The sequence below is a fragment of the Vicia villosa genome, linkage group LG5 (assembly GCF_029867415.1).
Source record: "Vicia villosa cultivar HV-30 ecotype Madison, WI linkage group LG5, Vvil1.0, whole genome shotgun sequence".
In the NCBI taxonomy this organism is placed as follows: domain Eukaryota; kingdom Viridiplantae; phylum Streptophyta; class Magnoliopsida; order Fabales; family Fabaceae; genus Vicia; species Vicia villosa.
In genome coordinates, this window is record NC_081184.1 from 168,301,460 (window position 1) to 168,324,425 (window position 22,966).

Here is a 22,966-nt window from a genome sequence, read left to right on the forward strand (position 1 = left end):
TTTTTTTTATAAATTTCTTACTCCTCCCTATGCTAACGTTACTTTTCATTTTTTTTAATAATATAAACACGTATCGACGTGGTAATCACGTCATAACACCTATTTTTTTCTACGTGAAAATCACGTCACTATTTCACGTGGCTGGAGAAGTTTTTTCTTGTTGTGAGTATAATATCAAAACCAAACATTGATTTTACATTAGGCTAAGCTTCGGAAATATACGGAGTTTTTGAATGCTAAACTCAATAACCAAATGAGAGTTTTTAACGGATTTAGCTTAAAAGCCAAACAACGATATTACTTGGCTAATCTCAAGAACCAAATAGAGCTTTTAGTTGGATTATGTCAAGAACCAAACAACGAATTCTTCAAGAAATATTACACAAGAGACAACCCTCTATAGTAACTTACAAAAAAATCCCACATCATCATAACAGACAAAAAAAAAAACATCACTATTATAGAAATACAATTTATTGTGTATTTTGAAATGAGGAGAAACCCTTTATTTATAGACAAACTACTCAAATGTATTCATATTGTATTCATATAATAGTGATTTTTAAGTTTCATCTTGCATCTTTTGCTCTAATTTATCACTTTATGAACATATATGTGTATGTGTGCGCGGAGATGCCTCATCCCTAAATGAAGGACCTGCTTCAACAGATGGAAGTGCCACATCCACTAATGGTAACATTCTAAGTGTTTCTTCCATTTTTTTCTAACCCCTTCATTCTTAAATTACATCCATGTGATGCAATTTATTAATTATTCCCAAGTTGATTCTCTAGTTTGAAAATTATAGGGAACATCATGTTCATCAACCCTTTCATGTGAAGTAAGAGGGAATTCTTTTCCCTCTAACTCATTCTATTATTTTTTTATGAATGGTGAGTATCTTCTAACACTCTTACCGTGAAGTCAATGACGGTTGTAAGTAGTAGGTTTAGGATTTTAGAATAATGTGTATTTAAATTTGAGTCATTTTGTTAGATTTTATTGCTAGATTTTAAGGTCTAAATATCTTAGAACATTCTTTGGAACAACACGACTAGGAGATCCTGCAACTTTGTTTAGAATAACTGTCTCGTAGGACAAGTGTCTTGAGAATCTATGTTTTTCCCGATTTAACATATGGTGGAAGGTCCTTCACCTAAAATTATGTATTCTCTTATGGCATATATGTTCCTTGATCCGCCTTACTACCCAAAACTTGGTTGAACCAGTTTCTTGTGGTTTGGACATTGCTTAGACCAGAGTAGTGATAAACAATTGAGTGATTGATAACTTTTGATTTTGTTCTATTGTCAAATTATGATTGAGAGCAATTATGGACGATGCTTGTAATGATTGAGAAAAGTGAACATTGTCCAGTTAAGTGTTCTAATTGAGAGAGATACTTGAAATGATTAAGAGCTACGAGTGCGATTGAGCGTTCTAATAAAAGTGTTGCATGGATCGATTTTGAGAAAATTTGAACAATGAACTATGGATGAAGACCTTCAATTGCTTGACGTGATTGAATGAGACGCGCATTTTGTTCATTTTTTCTCATCAAGTTTGATGAAATTTACCTTATCTATTCTAATTTTATAAAATGATAACAATTGTGAAATAACAATAATATAAATTAAAAAAAAAAAAAAAAGTGAATAAAACTTTGTGAAAGTAGTTTATCATCCGTAGGTAAAACAATCCCCGATTAATACAATTGGCTTTGTTTATAGAGCTTTTTCCTTGCAGTGATTCAGAGGTATAGAAGAAAAAACTCATAAAGTAAATCTAGTTTACTGCATCATAGACACAACTAAATTTTGTTTGTACTTTTCAAACATACAATTTACTATTGATTCTCACCTTTAACCATGAATTACTATAACGTGCTTACTAGATTACAAACTGACAGGCACGATAATTGTTAATAGTGACATCTTCACAGATACTTTGTCTTCATCTGTTTCTCTTCTCTCATCAAAGTACACCATTCATTTGTTTTGAATCTTGATTCCTAACAATTTTTAATTTATTATTAATAACAAAAACTATGTTTCCTAAGATAGTAGTAATAACAATAACACATTGAAATGTTTGAACACAAATCATTAAAAAAAACAATTATAAATAGTGATATATAATTGTTAAACTGAATTGAAAAGTTAAAATAACCAAACCGTTATGTTTGATCATGAATCGAATTATGTTACACAAATTGTTCTAGAATTGAACAAAAATCAAAATCGAACCGAATAAAAATTGAAAATAAAAAAAAATATTAAAAACGAGTTTAAAGTTACAGAAAAATGATAAAAATGATACAACCATATATATATATACATGTATAAGCTACTTATATATGACATGAGGACCCTATGTTTCCCATTATAAGCCATGATTGATTTCTAAGTTACAGAAAAAGGACAGTAAAAACAAGAGGATACCTAATATTAGTACACAAATAATTGAGTAAAAAGAACAACGAAGTAGAAAAGATAAAGAGTAGGTGCAGGCATAGAGCATCCATCATAAATAGAGTAGGGTGTTAGGATGAAAAAAGGAACAATATTAATTCATCTAAAAAGCTATTTTTATTGATCCACCTTTAATGCATAAAAGTAACACAACTATATTCAGAAATCAAAGAAAAAATGCATCATTAGAAACTGAGAAAATAGAATGAATAAACTCATTCCAATAAGTGATTAGGGAAGATTAATAATTACTAATTATTTACTAGTTAATTAAGAATGGATTCACGAGTGTGTCAGAAATCTTAGGACACAGGTATTTATCTTTTTTTAAGGACACGTCGCTTATTAGTGACAGAAAATTTCACTGTGGGGCTATTTTTATTCTTTCTAATCTTCTTTTTCTGAGTTCATTTCATTCATTGGACAATTTTAGTTGTTTTACTTTCTATGCTTTTTTCTTTCTTTTACAACTTTTGAACTGCTTTATCTTTTGAGTTTTTTGATTGATTCTATCAAGGTGATTCTTTTTTACTACAAAAAGTTGAATTTATTTAATAGTAACATGGTTAGTTTCATGTGTTATGTCACACTCTTGTTTTTTATTTTACATATTCCATGCTTCACCCATGTTCTATAGGTGTGTTTTTGTCATGTAATGTAGTTTTTCACGAGGTGTTTGTTTTCTTTTGTTCTTGATAAACAAACCGTGGCTTGTTTTTTGTGTAGGTTTTCACTTCTTCTTGCAGTAGTAGTATTATTCTTCTTCCAATGGGTAGAACCATTAGGTGGTTCAAGAGTTTTTTTGGGATAAAGAAAGATAGAGATAATCCAAATTCGAATTCTTCGAAATGGAATCCTCCTCTTGAAACATTCTCGAAGAGAGATTCAAGAGGTTTGTGTCATAATCCAGCAACTATACCACCTAACATTTCACCTGCAGAAGCTGCTTGGGTTCAATCGTTCTATTCAGAATCCGAGAAGGAGCAAAACAAGCACGCCATTGCTGTTGCAGCTGCCACAGCAGCAGCTGCAGATGCTGCCGTGGCAGCTGCTCAGGCTGCCGTGGCTGTTGTCAGACTAACCAGCCACGGCAGGGATACCATGTTTGATGGCGGACACCAGAAATTCGCTGCTGTCAAGATTCAAACCACATTTAGAGGCTACTTGGTAAGTTTCCTTTACCTTTAACTTAATTATGCAAATTTCAAGAATCCTAATCCGAATCCGAATTCTCTCTGAAACAAATTTTGGTCTCTATAATAGGCAAGAAAAGCACTTAGAGCCTTAAAGGGTTTGGTAAAGTTACAAGCACTGGTGAGAGGGTACTTAGTGAGGAAGCAAGCAACAGCAACACTTCACAGTATGCAAGCTCTGATTAGAGCACAAGCAACCGTAAGATCTCATAAATCTCGCGGTCTCGTCATGAACACAAAGAATGAAACGCATAACAGATTTCCAGCACAAGCAAGAAGATCCACGGTAAAATACATACATACAGATCTCATACATATTCTAGTATCAATCACTTCAATAGTCTTTTCTTTGCATTTGTTATGATTATTTGAATCAATGTTTTGTAGGAAAAGTACAATCACAACGAGAGTAATAGGAATGAGTACACATCTTCAACTCCGGTCCACAGTAGAAGATTATCATCTTCTTTTGATGCTACTGTGAACAACAACAGCAACAACAATAATAGCAACAACAACAGTTATGATATTGGAAGTCCGAAAATAGTAGAAATCGATACTGGAAGACCGAAATCAAGGTCTAGAAGAAGCAACACATCAATTTCCGATTTTGGCGATGACCCGTCATTTCAAACACCTTCATCTCCACATCCAATTATGCCATCTCAGTTATTCATTCCAAGTCAAAGGAATTTCAGTGAATCGGATTGGGGAATAACAGGTGAAGAATGCAGATTTTCGACAGCGCAAAGCACTCCGCGTTTCACAAGTTCATGTAGTTGTGGATTTGTGGCACCTTCTACACCTAAAACAGTTTGTGGAGATAGTTTCTACATTGGTGAATATGGTAACTATCCTAATTACATGGCTAATACACAGTCTTTTAAGGCTAAATTGAGGTCTCATAGTGCTCCGAAGCAAAGACCGGAACCGGGTCCAAAGAAGAGGCTTACATTGAATGAACTTATGGAATCTAGAAACAGTTTGAGCGGAGTTAGAATGCAAAGATCTTGTTCACAGATTCAGGATGCTATTAATTTTAAGAATGCTGTTATGAGTAAATTAGATAAGTCCTCTGATTTTGATAGAAACTACTCCAACCAAAGGAGGTGGTGATCAATACAGCGTAGTGTCAGTGTTGTGTCCGGTATCTGTATAAGTGTCTGCAGAGTCTACACGTGTCGTGTCTGATATCTATATCAGTGTCTGCAGAGTCTCCATATGATTGATTAGTGAATGGTTAAGTCAAGACAAAATTGAAGGATTATAACGAAGATGATAAGAAGGTCCTTATTGTAAGAGTCATTTAATTGAATCATGTGTTTATATTTTGTTTTGGCAATAGTTATGTTTCTTGTATTTGTTTAGTATAGTTAAACTTGTTTTATTTGAGTTGAAAGAAAATGTTTACTCTAAAAAGTGAAGCATCATCAATATTATAATACAATAGAGTAATGCAGCATTTTATTTGACAAAAAACAGAAAAGACACATTAATTGTTTTTCCAACAATTTTGAATCACAAGCAATGAGTGAATACTCATGAGTTGAAAGATATTCAAATCTACACTATAATTAAGAAAGAATGATTGAGAATTTGGTATTCATTGAATGACTGTGGGGGAATCTTTAATGTCAGGCTACATCACGTACTATGATGGAACGTTTACTGTTATCTGTGTCCACACTTATTTTTTCAATTTTTTTCAACTTTGAAAGTGAAAGGTAGTTAGTAGTAACTAATAAGGTTATGTTTTTTGAGTTGGAATGTTTTCAAAACATAGGAGGAGGATGTTATGTGTGTTCCAATGTTGGATTTGGGGAGATGTCAAATATTAGTATGATACATGTTAGATAAGTTTTTTTTTTTTCACACCCCTTAAATATCTTTGGAGGGTTAAAGATGTGTTGAAGGAGTGATGAATTGATATGGATTAAGGTTCAAAAGGGAGGAGTGCTTTGTGAAATGTGACTCTTTTTGAGGCGGCACTTATGAATAAGAGTCACTCGAAAAATTCAAAAAGAGAAGGATACTAGAGACCATTGTTTTAAAAATCAGATCGAACTGGTCGGTCGGATCGATGAGACCGAAAATTGGAGGGATCATCTGTCTGGTCTAATTATTGGACTAGATATGCTATTGAACCGGTGAGAACCGGCTAAAATCGGAAAAAATCGGTAAATTGGCGGTTTTAAAAAGCCGATGGTTCAAATGCATACTTTTTTTTCCCGCACAAACGACGCCGTTTTCATGATTTTTTTTATAAAAAATATAATTAAAATATAATTAGACTTTATTCAAACCATATTTGGAACAACTTTTTTCCCTATTTGCAATTAGACTTGGTTTAAAATTTATTTAAATTTATATTTTGTATTATTTTGTTGTGAGTGATGATTATATTTAGAATTTGAAAGTAAAAAATAAACATGTGAAATTATGATATTTTAAAATTGTAAAATTTTGTAAGTGTTATGATATTTTTTAAAGACCAAGTCATCTGGTTCGATCGATTTAATAAATATATAGTATTGCAATAGAGACCGGTTTATTCAACCAAGTTATCCGATTTAGTCATGCGATTCGACCAGTAACCCAGTGGTTCAACCAATGAACCAGTGACCCAGTACTCTCATCGGTTTGATGATCGGTCCGGTTTTTAAAACACTTCTAGAGAGTGTTAGAGTGGGATTGAGGAGTTATCAATTGTGCTAAAAAAATTATTGTAGATCTAGAAAAACTTGGGTATGTCATTCTTTGGGAGAAGATTTATAGGTGGAGAAAGGTTTGGAAAGGATAGAGGTTACTAATCAAGAGGAGAAGTTGACCCAAAATTGAAAGAATGTCTTTCAACAATTGTATGCTCTTTTAAAGGTAAAGGATAGGGAAGTCCTCTAAAGTGAACAAAAGTTACAATTTAAATCATATTTGAAAATATTGACTCTTTGGCACTATAGAAAACCAAGATGGACGAGGGAGGTTTCAAATGCTTTATGCTTTAGAGTTCAGATGTAATCTAGACTAAGTCTTAGCTATTCTACGATAAATGTCTGTTGTAATATTAGTATTATTATTATTATTAAAATATTTTGAATATCATACAACTCATTATGAGTTGCTGTCCAGTATAGCTCATTATGACTAAATTAGCATTTATAGGAAGAATAATTATCCTTCCCTTATTTAGAAAGGTTTATAGTCTATAAATACCTCTTATGTATTTTTTACAATATATATAAAACTTTTTATATTTCTATATGGTATTAGATCACCCGATTCTAGGGGCTTTTCTTCCGCGCTCAAAACACTAGTCGTTCTTATTACGACCGTTTTTCTTGGTCAAGGTTCCCTTTCTCTTGGAACCCTAGTGATCTTGGTGACTTTGCAACCACTACGCCAAATTTAAGCTGTAGCAGCGCAGCTACTAAAGCGCTTTTAGCAAAAGCGCTCTCGTAAGGCTCGCTAAAAACAAAATTAATAAACAAGGGAAAATGATGCAAAAAAAGCGCTCTGGTAGGGGGGGTTATGAGAGCGCTTTCAAAAAGCGCTCTGGTAGGGGGGGGTATGAGAGCGCTTTTAAAAAGCGCTCTGGTAGGGGGGTTATGAAAGCGCTTTTAAAAGCGCTCTTATAGGGTGGGTGCTACGAAAGCGCTTTTGGGATAAAAGCGCTCTGGTAGGGGGTGTTATTAAAGCGCTTTTGAAAAGCGCTCTGGTAGCCCATTTAAAAAATTATATATTTTACAAACACACGCGTTTTGTTTCAGATCCAAAACACGCGAACCTTCTTCTTCCTTTCGTTGCTCCGCCGTCCTCACTCCCTCTCCGCCGTCCTCACTCCCTTTCCAGCCTTCAACCGACTCCGCCACCGCCTTCCTCACTCCATCGCCACCCTTCAACCGTCTCTTCTCTGTTCAGGTTAGGGTTTTGTGCCGGAAATTTTCCTTCTTTTCATTGTTTGCTTTCAAAAATACAAAATTTTATTTAGGGTTATAGTTAATATTATTGGGGCTTTTTTAATTTATCAGTGATTTAGGTTTTATCAGTGTGATTTAGAGTATTGAAGACAAATTTTGTTAGGTTTTTATCAGTGATTTAGAGTATTGAAGACAAAGTTTGTTAGGTTTTTATCAGTGATTTAGAGTATTGAAGACAAAGTTTGTTAGGTTTTTATGCAGAAAAAAAAAACTCAAGTAATTTGTTTTTGGAATAAAAGTTTCATTAGATCCGTGAAGTTAGTATTTACATCTATAGATGTATTATCTATAGTTTTATACACTTTTTAATTTAGTATGAATTGATTTAAAGGGCCTCCAGGATTGATCACTTTTGAACTCTTTTAGCTTTCACATTCTAATTTTTTTTTCAATATAATGTATCTGGAAATTAACATGATTCAAGATTTTCTATATGTAGTTAGTAATAATCACGTTTTTCTATTGTAGGTTGAGCTTCAAACAGTGGATGGACTGGTAAAGGATAGAACACAATGTGCCCCTGCCGATTATGTTCCACAGAATATGAATCAAGTATTGTACCCCGAAGTCTTCTGTGGCAGGATCCTTCGGGGTACAGTTATTTGATTCATATTCTGTGACACAATACAACTTGGATAGAAATAAGGCGATGCAGGTTAAGTCCAACAAAACCTTCAAATTTCTAGTCCAACAACCCCTTCTCATTATTGCAACATTTATTGATTGAGTAAACATACACCCCTAGCTTACACCAACACCGTAATTTTCTACATACAAGGTATACAATTCATTTTTTATTAATTTATTCTATCTTAATTTCTGTGCACAAGTATCTATCTGTGTTAAAATATACGGTGTAATATACAAGTGTAGGAAAATAAGTGTAGATATAGCATAGCTCAAAGATGAAGGAAAACGCTGAAGGGTAAGTAGTAGTAACTAGTTGTCATGTATTATTTGTCATAGAAATTAATATTCAACTTTTATTTGTGTCTAATTTTTCCTGTCAATTGGTTGTGAACTTTACATTAATTGTTGTTGCAGAGAAACTTCTTATATTGCTAAGAGATAGTAGAAAGCTCACAAGGATACTGGGCTCTTTTGATCAATTTGGTAACAACTTCTCAAATTCTGTAATTGTTTGACATGCTGTTGGTTGAGTTTCTAATAGTGTTCCTATCAATAACATGTAGCTAATGTTGTTCTTGAGGGTGTCTGTGACAGGATTATTGTTAGTGATCTATATTGCTTTATCCCTCTGGGCTATATGACGTGGCTGTGTTAAATTTAAGGTAAACTTTATGTACAAAATTTGTTGAACTAATTTACAATAAATGATATTCCATTCCATGTATTCAAGTTAGATATATAAAGTCCTAAATATTAATAAATTAATTTGTATTTATTGATATATTTAATTTGATTATTCTTTTTACACGACATATATATATATATATATACTCGTTCTACTCTTTACCTTCTTATTTTAGAGCCTTTATATAATAATAATCTTATTTTGATTATATTATTTTTAGGGATGATTTTCTTATTGTTATAATGTCATGTGAATTGGTTTAGTTGTTTTCATGTTAGAAATATGTGAATCGGTGTATATATATTTTGGATTAATTACAATGGTATAATTATAATGCATGTTTAGTATATAATCGAAATCGCTTCTTTGTTGAAATAATGAGATTACTGAAATAATGGGATTACGATTGTAAATTATAGGTTTATGGGATAACAATGGTAAATTACAGGTTCATGAAAGAATGCTGCCATAAATGCAGGTTTAGAAATTATAAAAATAATAGGTTTATAAAAAAAAGCATAAAAAATAAAATAAAAAACGCAACCTACGAAAGCGCTTTTGGAAAAGCGCTCTTATAGGGTGGGCTATCAGAGCGCTTTTTCCAGAAAAAGCGCTCTAATAGGGGGGTACCAGAGCGCTTTTTCCAGAAAAGCGCTCTTATAGGGGGGTCTACCAGAGCGCTTTTAGAAGCGCTTTTGTTATCTATGCCAGCGCTGGCTTTCACAGCGCTTTAAAGCGCTTTTAAAGCCCAAAATAAGCGCTTTCGTAGGCCTTCCGTGTTGTAGTGAACTGTCGTTCACCGTTCAACCGCCGTTGCAGATCCGGACGGTTTCACTTTCATTGTTGTTTTTTCAAGACAACCTTCATTGTTGTACCTTTGTTTCTCGCTGTTTGCAACCCTTGATTGTTTGGTTGTCATCTTTGTTGGTGTTTCTCATTGGCAGCCCTTCGATCCTCTCCTAATAGTAGATCTCGAGACGGTTTGTTTCTCTTTATGGACTCCTTAAGTAAGTTCTCTAACACTAGTTCTCTGACCATGACTGGTAAGAACTCTAGCTTCTTAGCTTTAAATGCCTCATGTTCTAAAGATATCTGGATTATTAACTTCGGTACAACTGATCACATGACTCCATATATGTCATATCTCTCTTCTTATTCACCTTTACCTAATAAACGCCATATTAGCGTTGCAAATGGGTCCCAAACCCCGATTGTTGGATTTGGTAACATCAGCCTAATCCCATCATTTATTCATTTAATATTCATGTATCCAATGAATCCATAGTCGATCCTTTATTTTAGCTATATTCCATAACATTTTCCCTATGGTGGCTTTGTTCCATGCAGTGAGGGATATAAGATTCAAACCTCCTGCAGCAACTAGATCACAAACATGTTCCCATGCAATGGGAGCTTTTCTGCTGTAGCTGTCTTTTCCAGTCCATAAAAAGTTCCTGCATAGCCCTTCACTGTGTGCAATCACCTTTTTTGGTAGTGGAAATATATGCATCCAATAGTTAGAAATAAAAAAAAAGGCACTTTTCAATAATTGTTGTCTCCCTCCATATGGTAAAAGTCTCGTGCTTCAATGGTTCAGTCTTCTCATCATCTTCTCTATTAGAGGTTGGTAATTGGATATAGATAGTTTCCCGTTGTTTAAAGTAACCCCCAAATATTTGAAAAAGCATATTACCTATATCAAAGTCAGTTGCCTGTTGTATAAGTCTTGTTGTTTCTACATCCAACCCTCCAAGATACAGCTTGCTCTTTGGAATACTTTTCTGTAATCCAGTTGTGGCAGAAAAATATTTCATTTTCTTCATGACCAATTTGATAGATTTTGTACGACCTCTTGCAAATAAGAGGATGTCATATGCAAAACACACATTAATGATCTTCAATTTCTCACATTTAGGGTGAAAATTAAAGTTGAGATTATTATTCAGCCCCTGCAACACCATTTGTAGATATTCCATAATGATCGCAAACAAGAGGGGGATATGTGGTCTCCCTGTCTCAACCCTGTTTTTGCTTTGAGCATTACAGATGGTACACCAATTATAGCAAACCTCTATGAAACAGTGGTCACACAGGGGAGTATCCAATTAGTGAAAATGTTTGGGAATCTCATCTCAGTCATAATTTGAGCCAGAGCATACCATTCCACTGTGTCATAGGCTTTTTGTATGTCCATTTGGACCATACACCTTGGAGATATACTTTTCTTGACATATCCTCTAACAAGTTCTTGAGCAAGCATGATATTTGTCATGAATCATTCTACCTGGAACAAAAGCAGATTGGTTATCAATAACTATATAGCTAATCACTTAACCTAATCTTGAAGTGAGGATTTTTTATATAATCTTGTAAATAGTACTGCAGCAAACAATAGGTCTCAAGTCTTTGATTGTTGCTGCCTCTTGAGACTTGTGGATCAGGGTGACTAAGGAACACTTGATGGCTTTGTACAATTTAGAGGTGGAGAAGAATTCCATCCATGTCTGCTGCATTGACATCAGATTATACTATTTGCCAAGTATTCTTAAAGAAGGCATTGAAGCCATCAACACCAAGGGCTTTAGTGTTACCAATATTGCGCAGGGCATCCCAAATTTCTTTTTTTATTATAGGGATAATCAACTGCATGGATTGATCTCTAGACAGGGTCTTTACATGCCTCATAGTAGGCACATCGACTCCTTCTAGATTATTAGCAGTTGTCCCTACCAATGCAGTATAGAACTCCAAGATTTCCTTCTCAATATTTTCATGGTCCCTACTCCCTACCAATGCAGTATAGAACTCCAAGATTTCCTTTTCAATATTTTCATGGTCCCTACCAATGCAGTATAGAACTCCAAGATTTCCTTCTCAATATTTTCATGGTTACTTAAATACACTTAAATAGAACCGTATGAAATTTTACTCTCATCAGTGATATGAAATTTTTGTACATATTTCAATTAATAAAATTTTATTAAATTATGTCACTAGATACATATATTATCTGAAAGTTGGCGAGAGGAACTTAACCAGAGGTAGTAATAAAATTTGCAAGAATAGAAAGGAACCGAATGAAATTATTATTGATTTAAATGTTTCATTTTGTAGCTCTGGCTAATTGTGTCATTATGAAAGCAACATATACACTATTTTTAAGCAGATTTCTAAATTTGAGATAAAACAATCATTTTACTTCCATCAGGAATATGAAACATGAGAAAAAGTGTGATGATTCATCTAGTTGGAGATAAGTTACTATAAGGTATGTTGTTGCAATGAAAATTTTAGATTTACATCTATAAATTTTTCTTTTAAATTTTTTTTTTCTTTGTTATGAGTTGGGTAGAAATACTCCGGAAGAAGCGGCGGATAACTTTAAAAAATTAAAGATCATAAAAAATAATTTATTTGAAAAAGTTGAGATGATTAGACTATTGATCTACTATTTGATCCTAAAAATACATTGCTTAGAAAAGTATGATTAAAAGTTTTAAGGTGAGATGTTTATTATCGTAGGACATGTAGTATTATAAAAATTAAAAATATAATAAAAGTAAAAATTATTTTACCATTTTATATAAAAAAAATTTTAACCATACAACCAATCAAAATCTTTACATTTACCATGTCATATTAGTTTTTTAAATTATAATTGTGTTTTAATTAGATACATGGTTGTGATTGAGTATTTTACACTGTCAGTGCATATCCTTTTTCATCTCAATTATTAATATGAGAAAAAAATGATATACACTGATAGTAATATGAAGTCATACTAATCACGGTCATGTTTAGTGTAATTCATATTGTTATATTTTACACTGTCATGCACTAGCTTTAACATTTGTTGTTATTATTATTATTGATGTGTATTAATTAATTATTTATGATTATTTAATTACCAATTGATTAATAAAGAGATTTGACAAATTATTTAATTATTAATTGATTAATTAAAAGATTATAATTATTATGAAACTGATTAAAATAATAGAAGAGAGAAGGAGAAGAAGAGAGTGTATGACACTACTAGAAAATTCGCTTTTAGTAACCGATTTAGTGACCAAAAAATTTTGGTCACTGTAGTGACCAAATTAGCCACCGAAATATGATATTCATGAGCCAATTTTAATAGGTCACTAATTCGGTCACTAAAAAACATCAGCCACCGATTTAGAGACCAAAATTTAGTGACCGAATTAGCCACCAAAATTTGATATTCATGAACAAATTTTAAGAGGTCACTAAATCGGTCACAAAAAATATTTTTATGCAATTTAATTTTTTATATATATAAATTAGAGACCGAAATTTCAGTCACTAATATTTTTTGTTTTACTTTTTTATTTTTAATCCTCTTTATTATATTATTATTTCCTTTCCATTTTTTTAAAGATATTAATTCTCCTTCAATTTTTTAATTTTTAATAAAATTTTCATATTTTTTATTGTTTTAACATATAATATATTTGTAAAGTGGTGTACAGTGGTAAGTTCTTCTTAATATATGCGGAGGTCACAACCTAGATTCCTAGGTATCACAACTCCGAAAAATAATGGTCATTAAATCGGTCGCTAAATGTTTTAGTGACCGATTTTTAAGCATTTTCGATCTCTAATTCGATCACTAAAAGCGAATTTTTTAGTAGTGTCATATTATTTATATTATGAGAGGAAGAGATTCTAATATATATAATATGAGTCCTATTTATAAAACATATATAATAAATGGAAAATCAACCTGAAATTGAAATATCTTAATTGATGATATTCATAATCATATCATTTATAACAATAATTATTTAATTATTATTATTAAGGTGTATTACATGAGCCTTAATTTATTATTATTATTATTATTTAAGTATTAATTGATTAATAAAAATATTTAACAAGTTATTTAATTATTATTTGATTAATAAAAAAAGTTTAATGGAGATGCACTACTTAGTAAAATACATGTTTGTAATTGATTGCGTAAAACTATGCATATCCTTTTTTTCCATAAATAAATTTGGCAAGTTAGTGATTTCTTTTTGAAAATCTATAACCGTTTTCTTAATTAATTTATCAAGTGAAGAGGTGTACGTGTACATATTTAATTAATTGGATAGGTGTAGGAAAATGGACGTGGTCCAATTAATTATAATTGAGGTGTATTACATTGATATAAAATAATTATTAATTATTATTTTTATTAATTAGTGGAAAACTGGGTGAAAGTTTTGGAGGAAAATTATAGACAAAATACTTAAATTAACTATATTTTGGGATTAATGTTTTTTCTGTCTCTTGATCTTTTAACTTTTAAAATATTTTATTTTAATATTTTTATTTAATTAGTGGCATTTTTTTTAAATCCGTCGCTAATTAGTGACGGAAAGAATTTCATGTGATTTAGTATTTTAAATAAATGCAAGACTTTATATTTAATTAATTTAACAATTAATATATGTGCTGGTTTAAATTTTTATATTCTAAAAATATTTTACGTTTTATTATTTTATTTTAATTAGGTTATTTTTTCAATGTAATTTTCAATAAATTATTCAAAGTGTGCATGATAGTTATTTTCTTAAAAATATTTTTCTTGAAATAAAATCAAGCATTTGTGTTTTTGTTTTAAAAAAGCAATGTTTTCAAATGTAAGAGAGAGAAAACTAAACAAAAAAAATTAATAGCGTATAGATTTTGATTAATTAAAATATCTATGAAAATAATATATCAACTTTATTACGTGGATTCACTGAATATATAAATGTGAAAAAAAGATAGAAAATTTAATGAAAAGAGGAAGAGATATTCTCAAATAATAATAATAATAACGGATATGTTGTGCATAAGATCATATTTGAAAAGGTCATATTTTCATCTATATAAGTATCGTCAAATTGAATAATAATACTTAAGAATTCACTAATATAGATGGCACGTTCAAACCAAATAACCCCCAAACCCACAAAGGGCAAAACTCACAGAAAGCAACAACAACAACAAATCGCACCAGCCAAGAAGATCAAAAGAGGGTGAGATATTCTCAAATAATAACAATAACGGATATGTTGTGTATAAGATCCAAACCGACTAACAGTCTTGTTTTGAAAAGGTCATATTTTCATCTATATAAGTATCGTCAAATTGAATAATAATACTTAAGAATTCACTAATATAGATGGCACGTTCAAACCAAATAACCCCCAAACCCACAAAGGGCAAAACTCAACAACAACAAATCGCACCAGCCAAGAAGATCAAGAAATCCACAAAGGGCAGAAAGCAACAACAACAAATCGCACCAGCCAAGAATGTGAAGGCTCGCAGAAATCAACAACAACAAATCGCACCAGCCAAGAATGTGAAGGGTCGCAGAAATCAACGGCATCTCGCATCAGCCAAGAAGGCAAAGGCTCCCATCGACCAACCAGGTTCCTCGTTTCTTCTATTTAATATAAAAATTAGGGTTTTATAAAAGGGTCTACAACCACCAAAAAATCGACAGATGCCTACTCTTTTCAACGCTTTTATATTAAAATACAAATTATTGTCGATGGCCACAATCATATTGGTACCGACTAAAACGACTGCATCTCTTTTTAAAAACTATAATAAAAACTCATGATGTTTGGATTTTTTATGGATTAAAATTTATCTACTGCATTTGTATTATTTATTTGTGTTACTAGAATCATATTGATTTGTATTATTTTTTATTTTGTAGATATGATCTCTGATTTGTCGGATTGTATTCTGATTCACATAATGTCTTTTTTATTTTGTAGATATGATTTCTGATTTGTCGGATTGTATTCTGATTCACATAATGTCTTTTTTGCATGCAAAAGAGGCTGTTCAAACTTGTATTTTGTCTAAAAGATGGATCAATGTTTGGAAGAAACTCCCCACTCTCGTATTCTATTATCCATCAGAGATTGATGGATTTTATCAACAATTTGTACCCAAGCTTTTGTCTCTTCGGGATGACCGGACCGATATTCATTCTCTCCAACTTTATCCTCTTTTTACCAAAAAGAGAAGCAACATATTAGTGTCCCAGATTGTAAAATATGTTTTTTCACACAATGTCCAACACTTATTATTGAAGATCACTTATTTTAAACCTAATTGTATTTCCTTTTCATGTCCTACATTAAAGTCACTTGAACTTACTAGTGCCCATTGTTCTTCGGGTGTGGATAGTGTATTTCCAAATTCCCTTCATTTTCCAGCATTAGCCACCCTCTCTCTAACCCATTTTACTTTTGCTCCCAATGAAGATGGTTGTGCTAAGCCATTTTCCACATTTAACATGTTGAATACTTTGATCATTCATCAATGTAAGGTCTTGCATCAACGAAACCTATGCATCTCAAATACCAAACTTGAAAATTTAACCATAGCTATGTATGACAATATTTTTGATGGATTCCATTTCGATATAGAGTTATATGCTCCAAATCTTAGTACCTTTTCTTTTAAAGGTATTCACATTTCAAAAGTTTTTGGCACCAAGAGCTTTTTCCCTTCTATAAAACAGTTAAAAATTAATATTATGAAAAACTATTCAACCCTACTCAAATGGCTGGATACTTTTAGTATTATTGAATCATTGACGGTTGATACAGATACTCTTCAGGTATTTTGTAATATTTTAATTTACTTTTTATATTCTATTTATCAAAAATAGAATTACAACTAACCCTAATTTGTTATTTGTTAGGTTCTTTTCAATTTTCCTGATTTATTCAAGGATAAGTCGCCTTCCCTAAGTAATTTAAAGTCACTCAAAATAGAAACATATCAGCTTTATGGCATATCCAAATTTGATAGAGTGGTGAATTTCTTGCTTCAAAACTCACATTCAGCAAATGTTGAGTACATCATTGTAGGTACGTTTTATTTTTATATTGATTCTAGAGTAATTATTTAAGTGGATAAAATATATTTTTTTAGATAGTATATCAAATAATGGGTTTTAAAAATATTGTATGTATTAATATCAATAATTATTTTTGTGTGTTTATTTCCATAATACTTTATGATCATTTCATCAGTTATTAAAATACTAACAAAGTTATTCGAGAGTTGAATTTGGTGGAAACATTGAATTGTATAAAATATTTGAAAATATAATGTTTTTTTAAATATTATATATTTTAAAATAATTTAATTTTTACTTAAATAAGCCTTTTTTTTTTTTGAAATAGTTAGTTGGTTTAGTGGTGATTGGCCTAAGATATGCTAGGGAGAATCACGGATCGGGAGAGGGCTAGAACCACTTGATGTTGATTTCATTTTTATTTATTGCTATAATATTTTATTAAATTTTTGGTTAAATATTTTAGTAATATACGTTTTGTTAAATGTTATAACATTTTTATTGTATTTGAAAGAAATATAAGTTTTATTTGTCTAATCAGTTTTATTTGTATTTTCTTGTAGAAATATGGAGCAAAATGTAGAGATGGTCCTTTGCTGAATTTATTTTAATACAAAATGAGATGTTCAAACTTTTTTTTCTCAATGATGTTTTTTTTTTCTTTCAATAAGTATAAGTTTCTGGAACACTTCATTTGGATTCTCTCCAATTATATATATATATATATATATATATATATATATATATATATATATATATATATATATATATATATATATATATATATATATATAAAAGTTTAAATAAAGTGTGAGCCTTCATAATCTCGTATTCAAATAATTATTTAAGATATGATCACTTTAATTGAGTAAGAAATCAAAACTAATAAATATAGTTGAGAAAGAAAGATTATTAATGAGAATCGCATCACATGACCAAAACTCTCAGAATTTGAGCTAAATTTATAACCAAGCATAATATTCATATAATTGAAAACACTAGAGTAAAAAATCATAATATTCGTAACATATGTCTTTGAAATAGCGATAAACAATAGACACAAGTTTATAATAAATGCTTTGACCGAATTTCACTCCTTCGGTATTAGGGTGCATTTCTGAGATTTAGTTTTTTAAGCAAACTTTGTATCTTCAATAGGTTTGTATATTATTGAAAAGTATAAAATATTTATTTTTGTTGATCAGCTAGAACATAAAGTCTCTCTAATCGATTAGGCATTGAACAAATGCTTTCTAACTGATTAGGAACATTTTTGGCCAATTCTAACCTGCACATTGATGGTTCCATTATGGGTTTTAAGATGTTGGCTTAATTACAATTTTGGTCCCTGTTATCATTTTTTTTAGTTTTGGTCCCCCTATCTTGAAATTCGTAATTTTAGTCCCTATATTTTAGTTTTTTGAGGATTTTGGTCCCCTGCAAATTCGAAGACAATTTTAAATGAAATGATGATCATATTGATGATGTGTCAATGTCAGTTCAGCAGTGAAATGTTAAAAAAAAACTAATTTTATTTAAGATTTATGTTGAACATGTCATCAATGTGAGTTCCATTTCATTAAAAATTGTCTTCGGATTTGCAATGTGGTCAAAATCCTCAAAAAAATTAAAATAAAGGGACTAAATTTCAGGATTTTAAAATAGGGGATCAAAACTAAAAAAAAAATTAATAATAAAGGGACCAAAATTGCAATTAAGCCTAAGATGTTTTAGCAAAATAGAGAGGATTTAAGCTGTTCTCAAACAATTTGAGCTGAAAGAATGAAATGGTTGTAGAGAAAAAAAATCTCAAATGAGTGTTCCACTGACATGCTCATATTCTCTACAAGAAAATACACAATTAGCATTAAGGATGCCCCTATCAATTACATCTTCAGCATCATAAATAGAAACTACCGTGAGAAAACATCATCATCATAAACCATGGAAATAATTGTATCATTATCATGAAGTTGCTTCAACTCCTGATCTTCTATCCGCATAGGTGATGTCTCCATATTCAGGTTATCCCTCACCTGCACATCATTTAATTGGACTACATGAGAAGGATCACAATGTACCTTCTCAACTAAGACACATGAAACACATCATGTAGATTAGCAAGCGATGGTGGCAAAGCAATTTGATAAGCCACTTCACCTACTCTTTTCAAAATCTAATAAGGACCAACAAAACGCGACGTCAACTTGCACGACTTCAACGCTCGACCATACCTAAACATAAATAATATTTGTAAATGGGAAAAAAATTATTATTAATCTGAATATTTTATATACGAAAAATGATATTTATGATTAAAAAATTATTCAAAATGGAATACGGGAAAAAAAACTATTATTGATCTAAATATTTTTATATACGAAAATTTAATATTGATCCAGATATTTTTGTAATCTATACCTAAACAAAAGTAATATTTGTATGCGGAGAAAAAATATTATTGATCTAAATATTTTTATATACGAAAAATGATATTTATAATCCAAAAATAATATACGGGAAAAAAATCTATTATTGATCAAAATATTTTTAAATATGAAAAAATTCTATTATTGATCTAAATATATATTTTTACCCTTCTATTTAAAATTAATATTGAATTTGGTGGAAACATTGAATCAAAAAAAGAAATAATACGCAAGAACATGTATGCTGATGTAGAGATTATCGAAGTTGAGGAGATTTTCTCCGTATGGACTTAATGCTTCAAAAGATCCGTTGAGTCGAAGGAGAACTTCAAATCTGGCTTGCAGGTGTGAATGTGATAACCTTTGTGTCTATTAGGCCTTGAATCTTGTCTCTGAATGGCTGACAATCATCAATCGAATGGTCAAGTTCCCCAGAGCGGGAGACAAACCAAGTGTTAGTATCCGAAACTGCAGGTTATTTCTAAGAAGAAGATTCCGACAAAGCCACACAGGAGTTGTAAGTATCCATCTTTAGGGATTTGCGGAAGAAGATGAGAAACTTTGTTCTCTAGGAACCTGTTATGCAATGATATTTATTTAAATTTATATTTTGTATTATTTTGTTGTGAGTGATGATTATATTAGAATTTGAAAGTAAAAAATAAACATGTGAAATTATGATATTTTAAAATTGTAAAATTTTGTATGTGTTATGATATTTTTTAAAGACCAAGTCATCTGGTTCGATCGATTTAATAAATATATAGTATTGCAATAGAGACTGGTTTATTCAGCCAAGTTATCCGATTTAGTCATGTGATTCGACCAGTAACCCAGTGGTTCAACCAATGAACCAGTACCCAGTACTCTCATCGGTTTGATGATCGGTCCGGTTTTTAAAACTCTTCTAGAGAGTGTTAGAGTGGGATTGAGGAGTTATCAATTGTGCTAAAAAAAATTATTGTAGATCTAGAAAAACTTGGGTATGTCATTCTTTGGGAGAAGATTTATAGGTGGAGAAAGGTTTGGAAAGGATAGAGGTTACTAATCAAGAGGAGAAGTTGACCCAAAATTGAAAGAATGTCTTTCAACAATTGTATGCTCTTTTAAAGGTAAAGGATAGGGAAGTCCTCTAAAGTGAACAAAAGTTACAATTTAAATCATATTTGAAAATATTGACTCTTTGGCACTATAGAAAACCAAGATGGACGAGGGAGGTTTCAAATGCTTTATGCTTTAGAGTTCAGGTGTAATCTAGACTGTGTCTTAGCTATTCTACGATAAGTGTCTGTTGTAATATTAGTATTATTATTATTAAAATATTTTGAATATCATACAACTCATTATGAGTTGCTGTCCAGTATAGCTCATTATGACTAAATTAGCATTTATAGGAAGAATAATTATCCTTCCCTTATTTAGATAGCTTTATAGTCTATAAATACCTCTTATGTATTCTTTACAATATATATATAAAACTTTTTATATTTCTATATGGTATTAGATCACCCGATTCTAGGGGCTCTTCTTCCGCGCTCAAAACACTAGTCGTTCTTATTACGACCGTTTTTCTTGGTCAAGGTTCCCTTTCTCTTGGAACCCTAGTGATCTTGGTGACTTTGCAACTGTCATTCACCGTTCAACCGCCGTTGCAGATCCGGACGGTTTCACTTTCATTGTTGTTTTTTCAAGACAACCTTCATTGTTGTACCTTTGTTTCTCGCTGTTTGCAACCCTTGATTGTTTGGTTGTCATCTTTGTTGGTGTTTCTCATTGGCAGCCCTTCGATCCTCTCCTAATAGTAGATCTCGAGACGGTTTGTTTCTCTTTATGGACTCCTTAAGTAAGTTCTCTAACACTAGTTCTCTGACCATGACTGGTAAGAACTCTAGCTTCTTAGCTTTAAATGCCTCATGTTCTAAAGATATCTGGATTATTGACTTCGGTGCAACTGATCACATGACTCCATATATGTCATATCTCTCTTCTTATTCACCTTTACCTAATAAACGCCATATTAGCGTTGCAAATGGGTCCCAAACCCCGATTGTTGGATTTGGTAACATCAGCCTAAGCCCATCATTTATTCATGTAATATTCATGTATCCAATGAATCCATAGTCGATCCTTTATTTTAGCTATATTCCATAACATTTTCCCTATGGTGGCTTTGTTCCATGCAGTGAGGGATATAAGATTTAAACCTCCTGCAGCAACTAGATCACAAACATGTTCCCATGCAATGGGAGCTTTTCTGATGTAGCTGTCTTTTCCAGTCCATAAAAAGTTCCTGCATAGCCCTTCACTGTGTGCAATCACCTTTTTTGGTAGTGGAAATATATGCATCCAATAGTTAGAAATAAAAAAAAGGCACTTTTCAATAATTGTTGTCTCCTTCCATATGGTAAAAGTCTCGTGCTCCAATGGTTCAGTTTTCTCATCATCTTCTCTATTAGAGGTTGGTAATTGGATATAGATAGTTTCCCGTTGTTTAAAGGGACCCCCAAATATTTGAAAAAGCATATTACCTATATCAAAGTCAGTTGCCTGTTGTATAAGTCTTGTTGTTTCTACATCCAACCCTCCAAGATACAGCTTGCTCTTTGGAATACTTTTCTGTAATCCAGTTGTAGCAGAAAAATATTTCATTTTCTTCATGACCAATTTGATAGATTTTGTACGACCTCTTGCAAATAAGAGGATGTCATATGCAAAACACACATTAATGATCTTCAATTTCTCACATTTAGGGTGAAAATTAAAGTTGAGATTATTATTCAGCCCCTGCAGCACCATTTGTAGATATTCCATAATGATCACAAACAAGAGGGGGATATGTGGTCTCCCTGTCTCAACCCTCTTTTTGCTTTGAGCATTACAGATGGTACACCATTTATAGCAAACCTCTATGAAACAGTGGTCACACAGGGGAGTATCCAATTAGTGAAAATGTTTGGGAATCTCATCTCAGTCATAATTTGAGCCAGAGCATACCATTCCACTGTGTCATAGGCTTTTTGTATGTCCATTTGGACCATACACCTTGGAGATATACTTTTCTTGACATATCCTCTAACAAGTTCTTGAGCAAGCATGATATTTGTCATGGATCATTCTACCTGGAACAAAAGCAGATTGGTTATCAATAACTATATAGCTAATCACTTAACCTAATCTTGAAGTGAGGGTTTTTTATATAATCTTGTAAATAGTATTGCAGCAAGCAATAGGTCTCAAGTCTTTGATTGTTGCTGCCTCTTGAGACCTGTGGATCAGGGTGACTAAGGACCACTTGATGGCTTTGTACAATTTAGAGGTGGAGAAGAATTCCATCCATGTCTGCTGCATTGACATCAGATTATAATATTTGCCAAGTATTCTTAAAGAAGGCATTGAAGCCATCAACACCAAGGGCTTTAGTGTTACCAATATTGCGCAGGGCATCCCAAATTTCTTTTTTTATTATAGGGATAATCAACTGCATGGATTGATCTCTAGACAGGGTCTTTACATGCCTCATAGTAGGCACATCGACTCCTTCTAGATTATTAGCAGTTGTCCCTACCAATGCAGTATAGAACTCCAAGATTTCCTTCTCAATATTTTCATGGTCCCTACTCCCTACCAATGCAGTATAGAACTCCAAGATTTCCTTCTCAATATTTTCATGGTTACTTAAATACACTTAAATAGAACCGTATG

At 31.8% G+C, this 22,966-nt stretch overlaps 3 protein-coding genes across 3 annotated transcripts; 2 read left to right on the plus strand and 1 right to left on the minus strand.

Moving 5' to 3' along the window:
• Positions 1-3,041: 3,041 nt before the first annotated feature.
• LOC131608157 (protein IQ-domain 26-like) lies at positions 3,042-5,025 on the plus strand. The gene is made up of 3 exons (XM_058880086.1): positions 3,042-3,638; positions 3,735-3,950; positions 4,052-5,025. The coding sequence occupies exons 1-3, from the start codon at positions 3,240-3,242 to the stop codon at positions 4,778-4,780; spliced, it is 1,344 nt and encodes a 447-aa protein (XP_058736069.1). The 5' UTR covers positions 3,042-3,239; the 3' UTR covers positions 4,781-5,025.
• Positions 5,026-14,900: 9,875 nt separating this feature from the next.
• On the plus strand, positions 14,901-21,107 carry LOC131605977 (F-box/LRR-repeat protein At3g26922-like). Its single transcript, XM_058878264.1, has 3 exons — positions 14,901-15,384; positions 15,739-16,592; positions 20,784-21,107. The coding sequence occupies exons 1-3, from the start codon at positions 15,132-15,134 to the stop codon at positions 21,105-21,107; spliced, it is 1,431 nt and encodes a 476-aa protein (XP_058734247.1). The 5' UTR covers positions 14,901-15,131.
• Positions 21,108-21,343: 236 nt separating this feature from the next.
• On the minus strand, positions 21,344-22,060 carry LOC131605978 (uncharacterized). The gene has a single exon (XM_058878266.1). The coding sequence runs from the start codon at positions 22,058-22,060 to the stop codon at positions 21,344-21,346; it is 717 nt and encodes a 238-aa protein (XP_058734249.1).
• Positions 22,061-22,966: the final 906 nt, after the last annotated feature.